The sequence below is a fragment of the Eurytemora carolleeae genome, unplaced genomic scaffold, assembly GCF_000591075.1.
Source record: "Eurytemora carolleeae unplaced genomic scaffold, Eaff_2.0 scaffold506, whole genome shotgun sequence".
Lineage (NCBI taxonomy): Eukaryota > Metazoa > Arthropoda > Copepoda > Calanoida > Temoridae > Eurytemora > Eurytemora carolleeae.
In genome coordinates this window covers 153,979-173,852 of record NW_019396521.1, presented here as the reverse complement: position 1 = coordinate 173,852, position 19,874 = coordinate 153,979, and the positions used below count along the sequence as shown (strand labels likewise).

Genomic DNA, 19,874 nt, shown 5'->3' with positions numbered 1-19,874 from the left:
ATCAGAATGTAATTTCATCAGAGTGTAGCTGTAACATAACAAAACTGGAATTAGTGTATAAAAATGTATCCGTAATGTTACAAGATCAGAATGTAATTTCATCAGAGTGTAGCTGTAACATAACAAAACTGGAATAATTGTATAAAATGTATCCGTAATGTTACTATATCAGAATTTAATTTCATCAGAGTGTAGCTGTAACATAACAAAACTGGAATAATTGTATAAAATGTATCCGTAATGTTACTAGATCAGAATTTAATTTCATCAGAGTGTAGCTGTAACATAACAAAACTGGAATAATTGTATAAAAATGTATCCGTAACGTCACTCCACCATAATGTAAATATCTTTAACAAAACTCCATTTGAAATTCGCTTTAAAATTAATTCTACTAAAGTTTCTGTAAAGAATATAAGTAAAATCGTGAACCTGTGAATCTTAAAATTCTAGAGAAATTTAACAGTTCTGTCCACATTCCATTAAGCTCTGTCTTTTGATAACAATTTGACATATTAAACATATTTTTTCACCTTTACCTTGTTATACTTATTGTCAACATATGCGAATTAAAAAGAATGAAAAACCAACTGGGTAAGTTTGAAGGTTATTGAATTATAGACCAAAACACGATTGAATTTAAAAAGAAGAAACCGAACGCATATCTCGCCCTGTTACAGGCTGATTTAACGTAATTCCATCAGAGTTGGAAACTTAAGAATTGCTAGATCTCCTCTTTTTATTAATCTAAAGATTAATTTAATCTCTAGTTCGTATTCAGGAAAGTGTATAAAATTCAACCAATCAGAGTGGTGTGTGCAGAATCCCGAACAGCAAATCAGAAGCTAGGAAATTATAAATTTTGCGCGCCATTTAATGATTGATCAAAATCTGGAATGGATATCCCAAATGAGGGGTAAAGAGCGGATTAAACAGAACTTAAAAGTGTCCACAGTGGATATTTAGATTAAACAATCGCTTTAAAGATCCTTGAGCATAAAACCACTGTGGAAGAAAGTATAAAGACGACTCTGAATTATCTGTTCAAACTACTTTCGGAGGAAGTTTTCAGGTTCTAGGTCAAGATAGAAAACAAAACAGGAGACAAAATAAAACATTGATAAAGTGTTTGTTGACTTTTTCCATCGAGAAATATTGGAATTTTAGGAAGAATTCTTTAAGATCAAATACTTTGTTTTGGAAAAATATTTGTTTTGGAAAAAGTTTTGCTTTGAAAAAAATTGTGAAGCACGGGGGCATTGTCATTGGAAAAGTAGGGACGATGTCACCCATTCCCAAATTAACCTTCTTGACAAGATGACAATCCTCTGCATCTAACCTAGTTTATCCCCATCCCCCCTCCACCCCTCCAAACCACCGAAACATATCACTNCATATAACAATTATTATGCTTCAGGCAAAAAATGTGTAACAACTGTTTACAAATATATATGAACGTACTATAGCAAATAGGTGGAGATTAGCTTACACTGTTTTGGGTATTTTCCCGACCAATCAATTAAAAAACGTTTACAGGATGTTGAATATTACTGTAGGACTTTCAATTTTACAATAAGTTGAATATTACTCTAGTTTACTCTATCATATCCGAGCCGGGGCGACTGGCGATGGCGTAGATAGAAATTTGTCCCGGCGAGTTTTTTGACATTCTGTTGGGGTTGAATCCCCCCTGAAAATCATATTATTTACTTCTCAAGGTGGGGGCTTTGTCTCATGCCCCCCTCCTCTATACACCTCTGTCCATATAAAGGGCTTTCCTCCTTCCCCCCTCCCCCCCCAACTCCATTTACCCGCCCTCCTCCACATGGCTTTCCGAAAACCGGTTTTCTCTACCTCCTTCTGTAAATTCCCCCCATTTACCCCATTAGCTTTCTAATTCCTGCAGTATGCAAGTATAGGGTAGTACACAGCTTGGGGGTCAGTCTGCGCATGTATTACATTCATCACATGTCTATTAATACTGAACATGCTATAAATCAAAAAACAGTTAAAGTTACAATATTTACCTTTGATAAATTATACATGAATGAACTAATAATTACAAATTTATTTCATCTTTAATAGGGTTTAAGTGAGAGTGTTAAACCTTGTTTACATTGGTAAATTAACACAGCATATGTTTAGAATTTATGAACTTATATACTTTACATAGATACATACAAAGGCTTTAATATGAGGACAATTGAAAGGAAACAAGAAACACTGATTTTCCAATCCCTTTATCTTTGCAACCAGATAGTATAAACCTTTGATAATTCACCCCATCCGAGTCTTAAAGTTGCAGGATCCGTGCCGGTAAAAAAAAGTATTGTATATGGATTCAGTCGTACTTTCCAGTCAGGCTACACAGTGTAGAGTAGACCCAGCAAGTTTTATTTAACATAAAGGAATAGAAAAACAAAAAATATCTTCTTCATCAAGATAAAATAATAAAATGTACCAGTAGTCAGAATCCTTCCTAGTGATTCTTAAATTACGCGAACGATATATATTGGGAGAAAGTAAATTTCAAACAATTCAGTATCATTCTCATCTTTGTATTTAGTTCACAAACTTTCAAATTTTTCGTTAAAAATCATTTACATTTAAGGATGGTAGATCAATAAGACCTGGATTAGGGTTTCCTGGTAGATCAATAAGACCTGGATTAGGGTTTCCTGGTAGATCAATAAGACCTGGATTAGGGTTTCCTGGTAGATCAATAAGACCTGGATTAGGGTTTCCTGGTAGATCAATAAGACCAGGATTAGGGTTTCCTGGTAGATCAATAAGACCTGCATTAGGGTTTCCTGGTAGATCAATTAGACCAGGATTAGAATTTCCTGGTAGATCAATAAGACCTGGATTAGGGTTTCCTGGTAGATCAATTAGACCAGGATTAGGGTTTCCTAGTAGATCAATTAGACCAGGATTAGGGTTTCCTGGAAGATCAATTAGACCAGGATTGGGGTTTCCTAGTAGATCAATTAGACCAGGATTAGGGATTCCTGGTAGATCAATTAGACCAGGATTAGGGTTTCCTGGTAGATCAAGAAGACCTGGATTAGGGTTTCCTGGTAGATCAATTAGACCAGGATTAGGGTTTCCTGGTAGATCAATTAGACCAGGATTAGGGTTTCCTAGTAGATCAATTAGACCAGGATTAGGGTTTCCTGGTAGATCAATTAGACCAGGATTAGGGTTTCCTGGTAGATCAATTAGACCAGGATTAGGGTTTCCTGGTAGATCAATTAAAGTAGGATATGGTTTCCTGATATATCAATTAGAGTAGGAAAGGGGTTTCCTGAAATATCAATTAGAGTAGGAAAGTGGTTTCCTGGTAGATCAATTAGAGTACGATAGGGGTTTCTTGGTAGATCAATTAGAGTAGGATAGGGGTTCCTGGTAGATCAATTATAGAGCAAGAAAGTAATTTGAAGATCAATTGTCCAGACTTTATTTTTCACAAGCACTCCCTTCAAACCATACATTAACCATACATAAACCATACATAGACCATACATAAACCATACATAAACCAGTTTCTGAAAAAAACATTATTTCGGAAAAAATATTATTTCAGAAAAATTTTATTTAGAATGTCTGACGGGGAGACAGAGAAGGATGAAACCTTTAATCTTCGCTCCTACATTCAGGAACCTTATCTTCAAACCATCAAATTAGAGTGGTCGGCGTTTATATCAATACACTGAATTGACGACTCTGTATAAGTTTTGATTTCTACCAAGCTTGTTTTCAAATTACAAGTTTACATGTAAACAAAGAGAAGTTGTTAATTGGTAGCCTCTCTTTGTTCCCATGTTTGTTTGTATCCATGCCGTTTTAAAGCTTATTAAAAATCAAATAATTAAATCGAAAGTCGTCTTCATTGTTTTGATATATACGACAACGACTGTATTGCACCATCAATATTAACCACTAATCTTCAGTGAGATTTATGAAACTGAGGAATAGGAAGACGACATTTAAGTAATTTTATGTGTATTTGATATTTTTTCAATTCGAACAGGTTCACCAGAAGCTTGAGTAGTTAAGTAGTTAGTAAATTAAGTGGGTCCGTTTTTAACAGTGCACAACTTCTCTGTATCAGAATTAACTATCAAAACAACTTTCACATCGAACTTTAAAGCTATTGAGTAAATCTAACTTACAAACAAACAGATCTGTCTTTCAAACTATCAAATCTAACTATCAAACCATCAAAATCAACTTTCAAATAATCAAATTTATTTTTTAAACTTTTAGATCTTAATTCCAAAATAGCAATTCTATCTTATGAACGATCATATCTTATTTTCAAACCTTTGGATACAACTTTTAAAATAAAACTTTAAAGCTCGCTATATATGAATTTCTATTTAACCTTAAAACAGTCAGAAATATCTTTTAAAATATAAAATTTTTAATTTGTGATTAACTGTAGGAATGTATTTTCAAAATGCACACAATAAAAAACACAATAATAATTTCTCTTTTTTTTTGAAAATAAACATATGTTTTCCTGATTTTAGAAGGTTTCCACAACACTGCATACTCAGTTCAACTACCTTACATAGCCGGTCACTCCCTTTAAAGTATTTTAGGCATTCATTTAAAAACCTAATTTTATAATTTTACAATTCTGAATTCTTGAAACAATAATGATAAAATTTTCTCATGCACTGAATTTCTAAAATAAAGTAAACCTTTTTTGTGCTTTAAATATTACCAGAAATATAAAGAGTTTTATCAGAGCTGGGAACTTTTGAATGGTGGATATCGTAATTAATGCTTAATCCACTCTTTTTCTTAATCTCCAGATTAAATATTGCTTGTTCTTTTCTTGTTATTAATCTCCAGAGCCGGCGATTTAAAAAATTCAAGAAAATACGACTCGGGTCTAAGCTGTTGTTGAGCCTTATTTACTTGGTTTATTTGAAGAATTGGTTTGTTTGAAGAATTGGTTTGTTTGAAGAATTGGTTTATTTGAAGAAATGGTTTAGTTGAAGAATTGGTTTGGCTTCAGGAATTGACAAAAGTTTGCCGGCAGGAGTTCCAGGAGACGGATAGTTTAGAGGAGAGGATTAAGATTGTGTGCAGCAAGGAGCTGAGTCTAGCTGTAGGTCAGTTTAACTTTATAGCCAGTGCATGATCGAAACTTGTGAATTAATAAAGGTACAATAAATCTAATTTTTATTGACCCTCCATGCATGCAGCAAAGATGGAAATGGCCGATTTACAACGGTACCCTTCAAAGCATTGTCTGATCAAGTATTAATAAGTTATCCATGTTTCTTTAAACTGTTTATTTTCATTTGCAGTTTCTCTGCGAAAGTGCAGCCTTGCGCACTTCTGGCTTATAACAATAAAGAAATTCACAGAAATAATCACTTTTTTAAGTAAGAAAACGAAGGTATCTTTCAAAATTTTGATCAGATTAAGCTTTCAAATGTAACGTTGTAAATCGGGCACTGCCAGGCACTGCACATCCTTGAATGGAGGGTTAATTTAAATTACGCTTACAGTACCTAATTGATCCCTAGGGTGGTTCTAATTCTTTCTCTTACTTTCCAGCTTGTACGGATCCTTATTTTATTTTAGGAGATTTGATTAATGAAGAAGGAGCCTGGCCAAGGAAGGACGAGGAACTTAGTAAAACCAACAGGTCAGTTTTTAAACACTTTCGGTAAAGTAAAAGTTTGATACTTTGTCGGAATAGATCGGAACTTTTTTGGAATTGGGTCACTACTTTGTCGGAAAAGGTTCAGCACTTTGTCGGAATAAAATTGGTATACTTTGTCATTAACGATTTGATAATTTTTCAGAATATGTTCGGTACTTTGTCAGAATAGATTTGGTACTTTGTTGGAATAGCATCGGTGCTTTGTCAGAATAAGTTCAGTACTTTGTCAGAATAGGTTCAGTACTTTGTCAGAAAAGGTTCAGCACTTTGTCAGAATAGGTTCAGTACTTTGTCAGAATAGGTTCGGTGCTTTGTCAGAAAAGGTTCAGTATTCTGCTGACCTAGATACGTAATTTGTCAGAAAAGGTTCTGTACTCTATCAGAATAGGTTAGGTACTTTGTCAGAATAGGTTCGGTACTTTTTCAGAATATATTCGGTAAAATTTGTCAGAAACGATTTGAAACTTTATCAGAATAAGTTTATGCTTTGTCAGAATAGGTTCAGAACTTTTTTAGAATGGAAATGGTTTGTTTTACGACAAGTTTTGAAACGTTTTAATTCTTATGTAATGTGACTCTAGGTTTAATCAATCCTTGATTATATTGTATGCATATCTATAAGGAAGATGGGAACAGAGCAAATGATGAGAGAAGATACGAGTTATCTATTTATATTTGGTTTAAACAATCCTTGATTATATTGTACCACTATAATTCTATCTTTGGTTTAAACAATCCTTGATTATTTTGTAAAGATATTTATTTTAGCCTTGGTTTAAACAATCTTTTGTTATATTGTAAAGATATTAATAGGAAGGATGAGAACATAGCATATAATACAATATATCTATTTTATCTTTGGTTTAAACAATCCTTGATGAATTGTATTTCTGTACGTAGGGAGGATGGGAACCGAGCATATAATGAAGGAAGATACGAGATGTCGATTCTACTCTACACAGAAGCAATGAAGTAAACAATTTCATTAATTGAAGGGATAGTTCCAAAATTGCATTTAAAGGGACTGTGAGCGTAATTGGAAGTAACACTTCTTGCAAAGATGGCAAAGCACGATTCACACTGGTACCTTTTAAATCGTTATCTGATCCATAATGTGGAAGATATTGTCGTTTTCCTAGGTTTAGAATTACGCGTTTAGTTGCGATAATTCCTGCAAATATGCTATACTGCAGAAGAAACTATAAATATGCTATACTGCAGTAGAAACTATAAATATGCTATACTGCAGTCGAAACTNCAGTAGAAACTAGACATGCGCAAGTCACTTTTGTAAACATCCACAATTGAAAATTATTAGTTTTTAAAATTATAAACATTATATCTAATTCAGCCTTGATCACACAAAGCTTTTAAGAGTACCATTGTGAATCGTGCATTGTCATCTTTGCACGGAGGTTTATTTGAAATTAGCTCACAGTCCCTTTCATGGGACATGGCTTGCAAATTTGAAGGGATTGTAAACACTGGATTTCAAAGTACCAAATTTTAAAAAAACGTTTTACAATTTGCTATTTTAATGGGAAAATGCATAAAGTTAAAACAGAAAAAAATTACTTAAGAGAAACAATTAACAAATTTAAAAAATACAAGAAATTCACATTGCAGAGACAGTACACGAATTGAAAAGACAAAACTTAAAATGAGTGAGCTTCCAAATTTTAGATATGGAAAATACATAATAATTATCTGAAAAATCTAAAAATTGATACTTTTTTTTTCTTTTAAGATATGCCCCTTCCCCATGTAACCCTATTCTACTGTTCAGATATGGCCCCTGTAACCCTATAATACTGTTCAGATATGCCCGCTGTAACCCTATACTACTGTTCAGATATACCCACTGTAACCCTAGTCAACTGTTCAGATATGCCCCCTGTAACCCTAAACTACTGTTCAGATATGCCCCCTGTAACCCTATACTACTGTTCAGATATGCCCCCTGTAACCCTATACTACTGTTCAGATATGCCCACTGTAACCCTATACTACTGTTCAGATATGCCCACTGTAACCCTATACTACTGTTCAGATATGCCCACTGTAACCCTATTCAACGGTTCAGATATGCCCACTGTAACCCTATTCAACGGTTCAGATATGCCCCCTGTAACCCTAGTTAACTGTTCAGATATGCCCACTGTAACCCTATACTACTGTTCAGATATGCCCCCTGTAACCCTAGTCAACTGTTCAGATATGCCCCTTTTAACCCTTTACACAACTGTTCAGATATGCCCCCTGTAACCCTATACTACTGGAGGGGGAGGCACTAGCCTCTGCTGCAGCAAATAGATCAGCTGCATTCTACCAAACCAAACAATATAAAGAGTGCATAGAGGATATAGGTAATTTTAAACATTTTGTCCGGTGACGATCAATTTCGATCCACATCAATCACTAGCGATCAATATCAATCAACATTGATCAATTGCGATCAACATCCATCAATATCGATCAAAACCGACCAATTGCGATAAAAATCTATCAATATCGATCAACAACTATCAATAGCTATTAACATCGATTAATATCGATCAACATCGATCAATATAAATTTTTTTTTTGTATTTAACTCTAAATACGGAAGTATTGAATTATTATAAGTTGGTTCAAGTGACCCTCAATATATATAAAGATAGACATTTCAGATTCACAATTCGGTGCCTTGTCAACCTCTGTCTGAGTAACAATTAAGACAAATTTTTGTCTTAAAATTTTCTGAATTTGAATCGACAATTTCCTTAATTACGCAAGTCACTTTTATCGGAGAAGCTACAATTGAAACTTATCAATTTTAAGTTTTAAAATAAGGATATCTCATTTATCCTTGACCAAACAAAAGTTTAAAAGCCACCAAAGTTGATCGAAGCATATTTTCAATAAGGGTGAAAATGAACATTTGTTTTTCAAATGCCAATGCAACATATGTATCAACATGCATATTTTCTTAGATAAGGGAAATAGTAAAAATTATGAAATTTTAAAAAGATTTTAATTGTCAAGTTTGTTTAGAGGTTGCCGTGTCTGCTGGGTATCCCAATAATGGTCTGTACAAGCTGTACATAAGGAAGTGTAAGTGTGAGCTAGAGCTGGGAAGGTAAAGCATTTCGTTTGTATTACCTTAAACAGTGGTCGGCTTTTTTATCAATACAATGAAGACGACTTTTCTACTAATCTTGAAATTGAAAGTAGTCTTCATAGTATTGATATTATTTACGACTATGACTGTATAGTACATAGGCCCCAGTAGTTTTCCGTTAACAGTGATAGCCGTTAATTTCTCCTCCCTAAGCCAACCTCAACCAAAATAATAAGCTTTGTATAGTTTCAATTTAAACTTGAAAAAAAACATGTTTCAGTAAGGTTATGTACGTTAGGCATGACCATGAAAGAATTTTACTGTGAATATAAAGTTGTCCAGAGCTAACAATTTTTGAATTGTGAATATTTAGATCAATGCTTGATATTTTTCTTAATCTTAAGATTATTTAATTTAATTGTGAGTTTGTTTTATGGAAAGTTTTTAAAATCAAACCAATTAGAGTGGTGTAAACAGAATCCTGAATAGCCAATCAGAAGCCGGGAAATAAAATATTTTTTGCGACATTTAATGAGAGAACTTATTATTGGTCAGAATCCAGTAGGGATATCCAGAAATAGAGAAAAAGAGCGGATTTAGCAGAAATCAAAAGTGTCCACAATGTATATTTAGATTAATCAATCGGTATTGAGGGTTTCCAATTCTATAGTTTTTAGCTCTGGGCTAACAGTACCTCTATGTGATTATTAGACCCGGCACGACCAACTAAGTCCACCTAGTTAAGTCTGGTGAATGAAAATTTTCCGAAATAACTTAAATCTTCAAAAAAAGAGAATATTCTAGAATAATCTAGACAAAATAAACGAGCTTAGAAACTTTTTTTGCCTTTACCTAAACTATAATCATTTTAACTTAACACAAATTAAAGTTGAAAGTTGTCCTTGAAATGACTTTTCAGTTTCTATTATTTTAAACGCTAGAAATGTGCATACATTCTTCATACAGTGGGGTTTATAAAACTGTGGAACAGGAAGACGACTGTTCGGCTCAAATTATAAATAGTCTGACAAATATGAAACCCAGAAGTTGTGCAGTGTACTCAGACCGAGCTTACTTAACAAGTTAATTTTAAAACTGTTTGCTTTATAACAACGTCAAATACACAAAAGATTGCATAACTGTTATGTTTGCTTTATAACAACGTCAAATACACAAAAGATTGCATAACTGTTATGTTCCTATTTCACAGTTTTCACGTAGACAAAAATAGATATTTTGGAAAATACATTAAATTAAATTGGTTAGAATAGGACGGGCACAAACAGCGTTTAATCTTGCTGTGGAGGCAATTGAGTGGAGTGGGTTAAGGAAGGATATGCGAAGTGATCTAACAGTTAACCTTCAGGTACACTCAGAGGCTTATTTAGGGCTCAGCCCCCCCCCTTGGATAAGTGAAATCTATAATTTCCAGGGGGTTTGGGGCCTCCCTAGACAGAGAAAAAATTTAAGACCCCTCTTTACAATTTCCTTGTACGTACGCTAACAAATCATTTCAATATCAACACATTTCAGAACAATGTCGCAAACCTCATTTCAATTCTGAACTGAGAACAAATTCATTTTAGCTTATTCTACATTATATCAACAAACTTGTTTAGTTGGTTTAAAGGGACTAAAAGCGTAATTTCAAGTAACTCTCCACTCCATGCAACAATGCAACACCTTTAACATTATTGATCTGATAAAGGTTTTTTGTGCATTGCCAAATGCGTATGAAGGGTACTTACGCAAAAACTTGCTTTACCAGTGTTTTAAGTTAATGAATATTTTAAGAGATGGTTTAAAAAGTTGAGATGCAAAAATCGGCAGTTTTTGCTTGGCTATAAAATTTAGGCGGAGAAACATTAACCAGTCTCACATAGGTTAAAATTGGTTTATTAAATATAATTCATTCCCAGCTGCTGGTTTGTTCCAAACTTTTTGTTAACGTTGTGCTTTCAGGAGGCGTTTATAAACCTTGCTAAACAAGCTGAGGAGGACGGGTTCGTTTTCGAGAATGAACCTGATCTTGCACTTAGGGTTAGTATCTTAATAATACAGTCGTCGGCGTTTATATCAATATAATGAAGACTAATTTTCTATTTATGTTTTTATTGTTAAAAAGCTTTTTCTTAAATGCAAGTTTACAAGTAAACAAAGAGAAGCTGTTAATTGACAGCTTTTCTTTGTTACCATGTTTGTGTGCATCCATGCTCTTAAAAATCAAAAATCAAAATTGAATTCAAAATAGTCTTCATTGTATTGATATAAACGAATATGGTTTCTTGTGGAACGGATTATACTGGTTGCTTAAAAATAATTGAAATTTAATGACGACCTTTTCTTTAATTCAAAGGAAAAGCTTAACAATTAGCTTAAACTATAATTCTATAATCCTTACTTCTTTGCAACCTGATGTTGTAGACCTTAGATATTTCCAAAAATGAATTCTGTTAGATCAAATAGTTAAAGTTATACAACATCAGGTTGAAAATCGATAAATGGATTATAGAATTAGATTTAGAGGAAAATGTTTGCAACTTTTGACATTTGCGACAATTTTATGAATTATACATATGACGTGTTGTCATATATGAAATTAAGGTTTAGTTCCTTTGTTCTTATTTAATGCAAATTTGTCAATAAATGAACTAGTTGCAAAATTATAAAATTAATTTTCTGTTTATTCCAATTTGCGATTGAAGTGTACAGATAAATGCAATCCATTGAAAAACAGTGCATTCAAAAACTCGCAGAAATCCAGAATTAAATTCTCATTTTAAATTTTAAATTCAGGAGCGAGAATTTGGTTTGGTTCCGGAGAAATTCCAACTTCAAGATCCTCATCCCCTGCTCCCCGCGGCATCTTGCGCCATTAAAATTAGATACGATGCCGGAGTCGGCCGCCATGTTGTCGCCACGAGGGATATTTCACCCGGAGAGGTCATCTTTGTTGAAAGACCGATTGTTTCGACAATTTGTGATGAACATTATGAAAACATTTGCATAGGAAAGATTTAAAACATTTCTTTTATATTCTTTGTCAATCCTAGAAGCTGCAGTGTGAGTATATATTGCGGACATTTTAAGAATTTACCATTCAGTGGAAGAGATCGTTTTAGCATAATCCATTAGTTCAAACTGGGAACATTTATTAAACTCAGCTATTCATCATTCAGAGGATTTAATAAGTTTAAATTGTTATATTTTAATACAATTTTCAATTTGTCTAAAAGCGGATAGAGCTCAAGATAAGACGGAAATTTTAAGAAAAGAAATATTTGAAATGTTGAAAAGTTTGTCTCCGATACACAACTGCTCCTATTCCTTGTCCAACTTGCAGCGAAGCCACATTTTGCACTTCAAGGAAATAAAACAAAAGTATTAAAATTATGTTTATGAATTTATTATTTTATACAAGGATATTTTTCTTACATTAATCAACTACTGTAAACCGTCTATTCGTATTTGTTTCTTAAACAAATCCAACAAAATCTGCAATTAAAAAGTCTCAGGGTTTCCTAGGTTGGTAAATTGGTGTGCTATGTTTGTGCAGTCATTATTGAATCAAAAAGCAGAATGATTGTAATCTTCGTTCTCTCTTTTATATTAGGAATTCTGCTACTGTGCACAACTCACGAGATATATTAGTGCAAATTACAAAATCCAATTTATTAAAAACTAACCGCAGTGCCTGACGTTGCCCGGGACAATACAATTTTTTTTAAGCATACGTTACCCCCATCAGGGTATATACCCATGGGTTTCCTAAAAAAGTGATAGCCAATTTGTCCAGTGGTTTGGCCAGCTATAGCTATTTATATATATACATATATATATATATATATATATGAGCGAAGAGTTTTATTATATAGTAATAGCATGAGAAAAATTACGATTGTTGTTATTGATACAGTTGCCAACAGGAAGCGTTAAAATCATTCCACAAATATGAATGTCGTCTTACGCATGTTTTCCAGCAAACAGGTAAACATGACCCATCAAGGATGAGACTTTAGGAACAACTGTGCAGTACAGATTTCGTTTCCAATTCGTTGCATAGACTAATCAAAAATTATATTCAAAGATTAAACTTGTAAATCAAATTGTAAATAATATTTCATGAATTTTGGGTCGTCATTATAGTCTTATCCTAAATGAGTAACCCTGTACTTTCAAATCAATTTATTGTTGTTTCAATTTCTGATTACACCTTTACTGTTAAAATTTCAAAAATGATCTTAATTTGTTTCACTATGCTTTAATTTCATCTAATTCACAATCTATTTCAGGGATTAACAACCTTCCTCTCCTGCTCCTCGCATTCCGGTCAATTGCGCAGAAACCTAAAGAGTACTTCGTGGAAAACCAAGGGATACATTATGTTTATACTTTTTCATATCTTTTCTCAATTCAAAATTTAATATAATTGATGCTTCATTCAACGTAAACTTGGCACAAAAGAATAATGTTTTTTTTTATACATTTATGCCAATTGAAAATAAGAAATGATTTTCAGTATAAACGTGAAATGAATCGACTCATTTAAGAATGTGGTTGTTTATGAAAAATAAAGGAATTAAGTCTTTGTGACAAACTAAAATTTTCGAATTCCTATATCTTTGCAAGCTAGCATTGATATTGAAACTTTTTTTATCAAACATAAATCATATTTAAATTATCTAAGCTATGGTCTCTGCCATTGGGTTGCAAAGATAATGGGATTTAAAAATCTGAATTTGTGGCAACGACTCAATCAATTTGCCATTGGAATCTTACTAAGAATTTGATATTAGCAGTTATTAGAAAATAGTGTTCTCTCTGCAGTCTGAAATAGAGTTCCAGGAAAATATAATTTTTGGGGTCCGTAGAGTGCAGTTACAGGGACTGTTGGGGTCCGTAGAGTGCAGTTACAGGGACTGTAAGCGTATTTTAAAGTAATCCTTCATGCAAAGATGGCAATTATCGATTTACACGGTACCTTAATCTGATTAAAATGATTTATGTTTCTATATATATATGCAGTACACGATCTATACTACATAAAGGACGTTGCATTACATTCCTAGAAAATAAAGAAAAAGTTCAGCTGTAACACAGTAGGGTCGTTTAACGGTTCATCGTGAGCGTACTGTCAAATGACCCTGCTGCCTTAGCACTGACATTTTGATTCCTTCAATAGGCATGTTACGCAACATACTTCATGAAGTATAGCGTGTATTGCATACAAACTTCCTCATAGAAAAATAAATCATCCTGCGAGGAAGCTGAACCGCATTTTTATATCAAAGATCTTGACAAAGAATTTTACTTTGTTTTATAAAAAAATGTTTCAATATCAATTTTTATTAAATGTACTCGTCCTTGTCTGTTGTAAAAATGTAGATAATGTACAGAAATAAACTTGTCCTTGTCTGTTGTAAAAATGTAGATAATGTACAGAAATAAGCTCGTCCTTGTCTGTTGTAAAAATGTAGATAATGTACAGAAGTAAACTCGTCCTTGTCTGTTGTAAAAATGTAGATAATGTACAGAAGTAAACTCGTCCTTGTCTGTTGTAAAAATGTAGATAATGTACAGAAATAAACTCGTCCTTGTCTGTTGTAAAAATGTAGATAATGTACAGAAATAAGCTCGTCCTTGTCTGTTGTAAAAATGTAGATAATGTACAGAAATAAACTTGTCCTTGTCTGTTGTAAAAAAGTAGATAATGTACAGAAATAAACTTGTCCTTGTCTGTTGTAAAAATGTAGATAATGTACAGAAGTAAACTTGTCCTTGTCTGTTGTAAAAATGTAGATAATGTACAGAAATAAACTTGTCCTTGTCTGTTGTAAAAAAGTAGATAATGTACAGAAAAGTTTACCGTATCTCATCCAAAGTTCGGAGTAGAAGAGGAGTATTTAAGTGAGGTAAATTACGTTTATTACAAAATCAGTGCGCTTTACACCCTCCACTTCAACGAAATTAATTAAGTCTTTGCAATTAAAACTCAAATTTTTTATATTACAGTGATAACCAGAAAACTCTGGAATAGTAAGGCGACTCACTGAATCAAGTTTTAACTTTAAAAAGTTCAATAATCATGAAACACAGCAATTGTGCAGTGTAAACAGAAAAAGTGATTTTAAAAGTGTCTGGTAAAACAATTTGCTTTGTAACACCATCAAATACACTTAAATAGTTGCTAAAATCGTTCATCGTTGATATTTCAAACTATGAAAAATGTTAGATTAAATAATCTAAGTTTGAAATACCAAAGGTATACAATCAGGTTGAAACTATATCGGGTTTAGAAAACTGGAGTTTGTGGTAAAAATCTTTATTTGGTTTGTGCGACATTTTGATGTTAAAAATTTAGGTATCCAATGATAAACCCTTGGGCTACGCTCTGTCATTGAATCCCTCGGGGGTTTTAAATTTCCATTGATTCTAATTTGTTTAAGAGTAAATTATACAATTTTTTTGAGTGATTTCGATTTACCATGGACACCCTAGTTTTTGTGAACAAACGAAATTTTTGAGACCGAACTGATTTTTTTATATAAACGATTGTATCGTTTAGAAAAGAAAACGAACGATGGTCGAACGACTTGATTCGTTCAGAGAAATGAAAAAAACTATAGTTTTTTAAAAACAAACGATTTAAAATTGTTCGAACGAACTTGAAAAATCGATATTTTTTTTTACTGTAGGGACGAATTTTCCAAAAGATTAAATATACTATCTTTTTTTAATGAACGAACGGTTTTTGTCAAACGTACTTTTGAAAAAACGATCGAACAAAATTATTTTTTAACGATAAAAAAGACTAACGAAATGGGTCGTTTACGAATGATGAACGAACGAAATGAAAAAAATTCTGAACCCACCATTCTCTAGCTGGAAAACTAAAAAAATTCGAGAGAAATTCTTTTTAGATAAATGAAATCTCCCTGAGAACCTTTTATTCTTATTTTGTTTTAGCATTTGTTGAAGTACAGAATGGCAAATAAAATGTTTTATAATTTTTCTGTCAATTTTTGATATGTTGTCTTCCCTAAAACATTTAAAACAATGCTGTATTTGTAAACCAAAATAACGAAATGTAGTTTAAATAATTGAAATAGATTTTGAATGTTTCAAAAATGGTTCAAAATATGGCAAAAAAAATAATAATTTTGGAATTTTAATATTAAGATATTTGAAAGCAAAAAAGTCTCGTCTTTTTTAATGAAATTTTCCAAAAGAGAGAATGGAGATATCTAATTGTTTGGTTATTTAAGGATTAAACTGAGCAAACTAATATTGTTTTATATACTCCTGTCATTAGAATTCTGCTATTAAACATATTTTGCTTTAATTAATTTAAATGTTAATTAATTGATTGAAGAATTAATTAATTATATAAAGATTATTTTAGGATTATGCCACATTGTTCAACCTGTGTACACATGGAGGTAGGAAATATAAATAAACAATTGCATAAAACTCTGAATTTCTCAACCATATATCTTTGCAGCTTGAAGTCGTAAACCTTGGATATTATAGATCCAACACAATTTAGTTTGAGCTATCAAAAGTCTACGACGCTAGGTTGCAAAGATGTAAGATTTAGAAAATTAGATTTTGTTTATTTTTTTGCTTTAGATTCATCTTATTCCGTCCTAACATGACTTTACACAAATTTGTTAAAATTGCCATTTTGAACAAGTTTGGTTGTCCTGGAAACTGGAATTAAAAAAAATATCAAAAACATCATGTATATTTATTACAGAATTTATTCATCATTTTTGTTGTGAAAATAAGTATTTAATGCATAATTTATACATTATTTTTTGTGGTAAAAATCAAATCCGAAGAAAAAAAATGACTGCCTAATTTAACGTTTCTAGATTGAAATATGTATTTTCCATCATAACTTCTCTTTTTCAAGAGTTATTGACCAGAACAAAATTTGCAAATAAAATAATTTTTCTTATATATGGGCCATCAAATCAAATAGTGGAACAAGCAGGTCACAGAGTCGTTTCAGCACTCACATTTTACTCTTTCCTTAATATATAGAAATATAAGATTGTGGAGTAGTCCAGATTTTTTCTTTGTTAAAATGAATATTTTCAGATAGAAGAGAGGAGTATGATACATTTACAAAAACAATATTTGCATGTTTTCTACTCCGCTGCCTTCAGGGACAATATATATTGGTCAACTCATTTTAATCTTTTTTTCAATTTTGATGGAATTTATAACACCTAATATTTCCCGTTGTAGGGTGATTAAGTGACTTTATCACCCTACAACAAATAAATTTAGATTAGATTACAAATTTCAAGTTTCAAAACCATTCAGAAGTTTACAAAAAGTAATTCGGTTAGGAATGATTTAAATATGAGTCTTTTTAATCATTAACATTTTACAACTACGTTAGAGAGAAGTGAAGATAAGTTTCAGCTTTGAGTCCGAAAAAGTAGTTCAGACAATTTTAACGCATTTTGGAATTCTAACCTAAAACCTAAATAATACAATATTAAGAACTCAAGAACATAATTTTACCTTATTTTATTTCTAGGCCATTCCCCATCCTCACCCTTAATCTCCAGGATTAATGTCTGCCCCGGGTATAAACCTGACTCTTTGAAAATAAAATTACTAACAAAAAAATAACAATAAATTACAAAAATTTCTCTAAATTAAAATAAAAGCGGCTGAACCGATCCGGCCCAAATTTTGTGTGGGACCTCACGTGAGTGTGACCCAAGGAAAGGTTTTTGAATGATCAAAATTTTAAAATTTTTGTTTAAAAAATATTATATAATCCGCAAACGTTTTTCTGTTTTTGTTTTATTCAAAGAAAAGATAAATAAAGCCACAATTAAAAGTTGAAATAGAAGATGGGCGCGAAGCGCCCTAAAAGCCTAGTTATAATAAATCACACTTAATTACAACGAGTACAATAAAATACAATAAAATAAAAATGTATATTGCATAATCTCAAGTACAGAAATAATATATTATCATTCAATTTCTAAATCAATATCCGTTTTTTAGCCATAAAAGTTAATTATCCATTAAATTAAATTTATGAGTCTGACAAAACTTGTCAATATAAAGATAGCTAAGTTTAATATTGAATATGCAGTAAAGGTCCGTTCACCGATATTTAGGATATCTGAAATGTTTTTTCTTAGAAAAGTGTATTCAATATTACACTTGGTCGTGGTTTCTACATCCTTTTTAAAACTCCCATTTTAGCGAGAAAAAAAAATCCTAAAAAGATGGGGCGAGAGAGGGGGGCCATTTTTCAACCAAATATACACCCCTGGCTGTACCTGATATGTAGATGATAATCCTTCTATAAGTTCATAACATGAAGTGTATTTACTTCAGACTCTGCACTTTGCTGTTTCTGGTATATTGAACTCTCGTCTCATTTCATTCATGATGTATGCTAATCAAAATTTTGGATAAAATTTATAAATTAAATTTTTGATTTATTTCTTGTTTTACAATGAATCCAAGGTGAAAATGTTCTGTCAAATAGAATATAGCCTAGTTTCATCAATCAAAGAAAACATATGAAATATCAAAATCAATTCAAACGTTTAAATTCCTTATTATTCCATTCCATAAACTTTGATTTGATATTGTATCGAAATAAATTCAAACTATTTAATTCCTCAAATTCCATTCCATAGACTAAACTAAATATTTTCGAAGATACGTCGCTATCGATATAAACTTTTTTTTAAAAAGAAGTTAAAATTAGGACATTTTCTTTTATATTTGCATGTTTTCTAGAAAATTATGGCACTTTTTCGTCATGTTGGCAGATTTCATGCACAGGATACTGGATCTGAGTGAATATTGAACGATAAATTATAACTAATTAAACCCCTAACCTATGGTGTCCGCTTTGCTAAACTTCATTTTGATTTTATTCTCTGGATCTGAGTTCAGAGCTAGACAAAGCTCGGTTAGATATACCTCGACCCTGCAGTGCTTCACAAACAAACCATACTCCCTAAACATCAAAACCATTGATATAAAAATATTTTTTATTTTAAAAAATAGGGGTATACATTTTCTTGAATAGTCAACAGTAATTTTCCTCGGATATTTAAGCTTAAATCATTGAATTTGGGAAAATGAAGAAATCTTTAGGTAAAGATTCTCATAATTATAGCATCTGTGAGAATGTGGGGACGACAAAATTTTAAAAATATTATTAAATAATAAGAAGGGAAGTGGGGAGGGGTTAAAGGGGTGAATAAAGTTCTCACGGTCTGAGTTATCATGAAAAAGCAAATTGTAAGGGGTGGGAGTGTTTATACCTGACTGTTCTTGGTAAAGGTTCCTGTCCCTCTACTAAACCAAACTGTTCCTGCATCGGGTTCCATATATCAGCAGGAACCATGCAATAATTCATTTCTTCTATCATGTGCTTTTTTAATTCACTGGGAGCTAATGGGTCCATAAGGTCACTATTATCTATTGGTCCAGGATGGGCCTCCTCTGTTCCTGCCTCTGATACAGACCCGGCCCCCAAACCAGACCGTTCCTCGAAACCAAGATATTTCCGACATTGTTTGAACCACCGACAGTCGACTAAATACCTGGAACAAATATATTATATAAAACTAATCACTCTAATGATTTAATAAGTGGGTCTGTGCTAGTGAACGATTTATTGACCCCGGCCCCCCTCCTATCAATTTTGTACATGACAATTTCCAACAATTTTCAACAAAATTAGCATAGATTTCGGGTTAGGTTAGGTTAGGTTAGGTTAAGACACTTTCTGGGCCGAGCGCTGCGGCCACATGACCAGCTTTTTGTATGTGTTAAATATAAGATGCATGTACAAATTTTATAGGAGTGGGGGTCCAGGGGGGGTTCAGAAATCGTTCTCTAAGAAATTACTTAATAAGTATTATCAATGTTTTTTTAATGTTTTAAACACTAATGTTTTTTGATAGAGGTATATTTCGCACATTTAAAGATTCTTGGGAGCTTACAATTTGCATTATTGAACCGTAGCCCAGTAAGTATTCATTTAGAGCATAGTAAGGGTCTGTCCTAGAGAACACCTTTTAGACCCCCCCCCCCCCC

At 32.5% G+C, this 19,874-nt stretch overlaps 2 protein-coding genes across 3 annotated transcripts in view; one reads left to right on the top strand and one right to left on the bottom strand.

Moving 5' to 3' along the window:
* The first annotated feature begins 3,587 nt into the window (after nt 1-3,587).
* Nucleotides 3,588-16,984, top strand: LOC111704803 (SET and MYND domain-containing protein 4). The gene is made up of 15 exons (XM_023477152.1): nt 3,588-3,656; nt 5,027-5,123; nt 5,602-5,665; nt 6,584-6,655; nt 7,934-8,049; nt 8,717-8,801; nt 10,050-10,149; nt 10,746-10,823; nt 11,580-11,793; nt 12,081-12,150; nt 12,700-12,770; nt 13,076-13,156; nt 14,640-14,695; nt 16,186-16,222; nt 16,887-16,984. Exons 1-15 carry the CDS (start codon nt 3,600-3,602, stop codon nt 16,982-16,984), a joined length of 1,296 nt encoding a protein of 431 aa, XP_023332920.1. The 5' UTR covers nt 3,588-3,599.
* A 1,108-nt stretch (nt 16,985-18,092) lies between these two features.
* LOC111704808 (ubiquitin carboxyl-terminal hydrolase 4) overlaps nt 18,093-19,874 on the bottom strand; it is a 4,124-nt gene continuing 2,342 nt past the window's right edge. Inside the window, exons 3-5 of one of the 2 annotated variants that reach the window (XM_023477156.1) lie at nt 19,097-19,378; nt 18,665-18,786; nt 18,093-18,213 (exon numbers count right to left, since the gene is read on the bottom strand). In XM_023477156.1, the coding sequence (XP_023332924.1) occupies nt 18,149-18,213; nt 18,665-18,786; nt 19,097-19,378 (469 nt within the window). In that variant the 3' untranslated portion in view covers nt 18,093-18,148. The remainder of the gene's footprint in view (nt 18,214-18,664; nt 18,787-19,096; nt 19,379-19,874) is intronic. The other variant, XM_023477157.1, reaches the window with a different exon arrangement.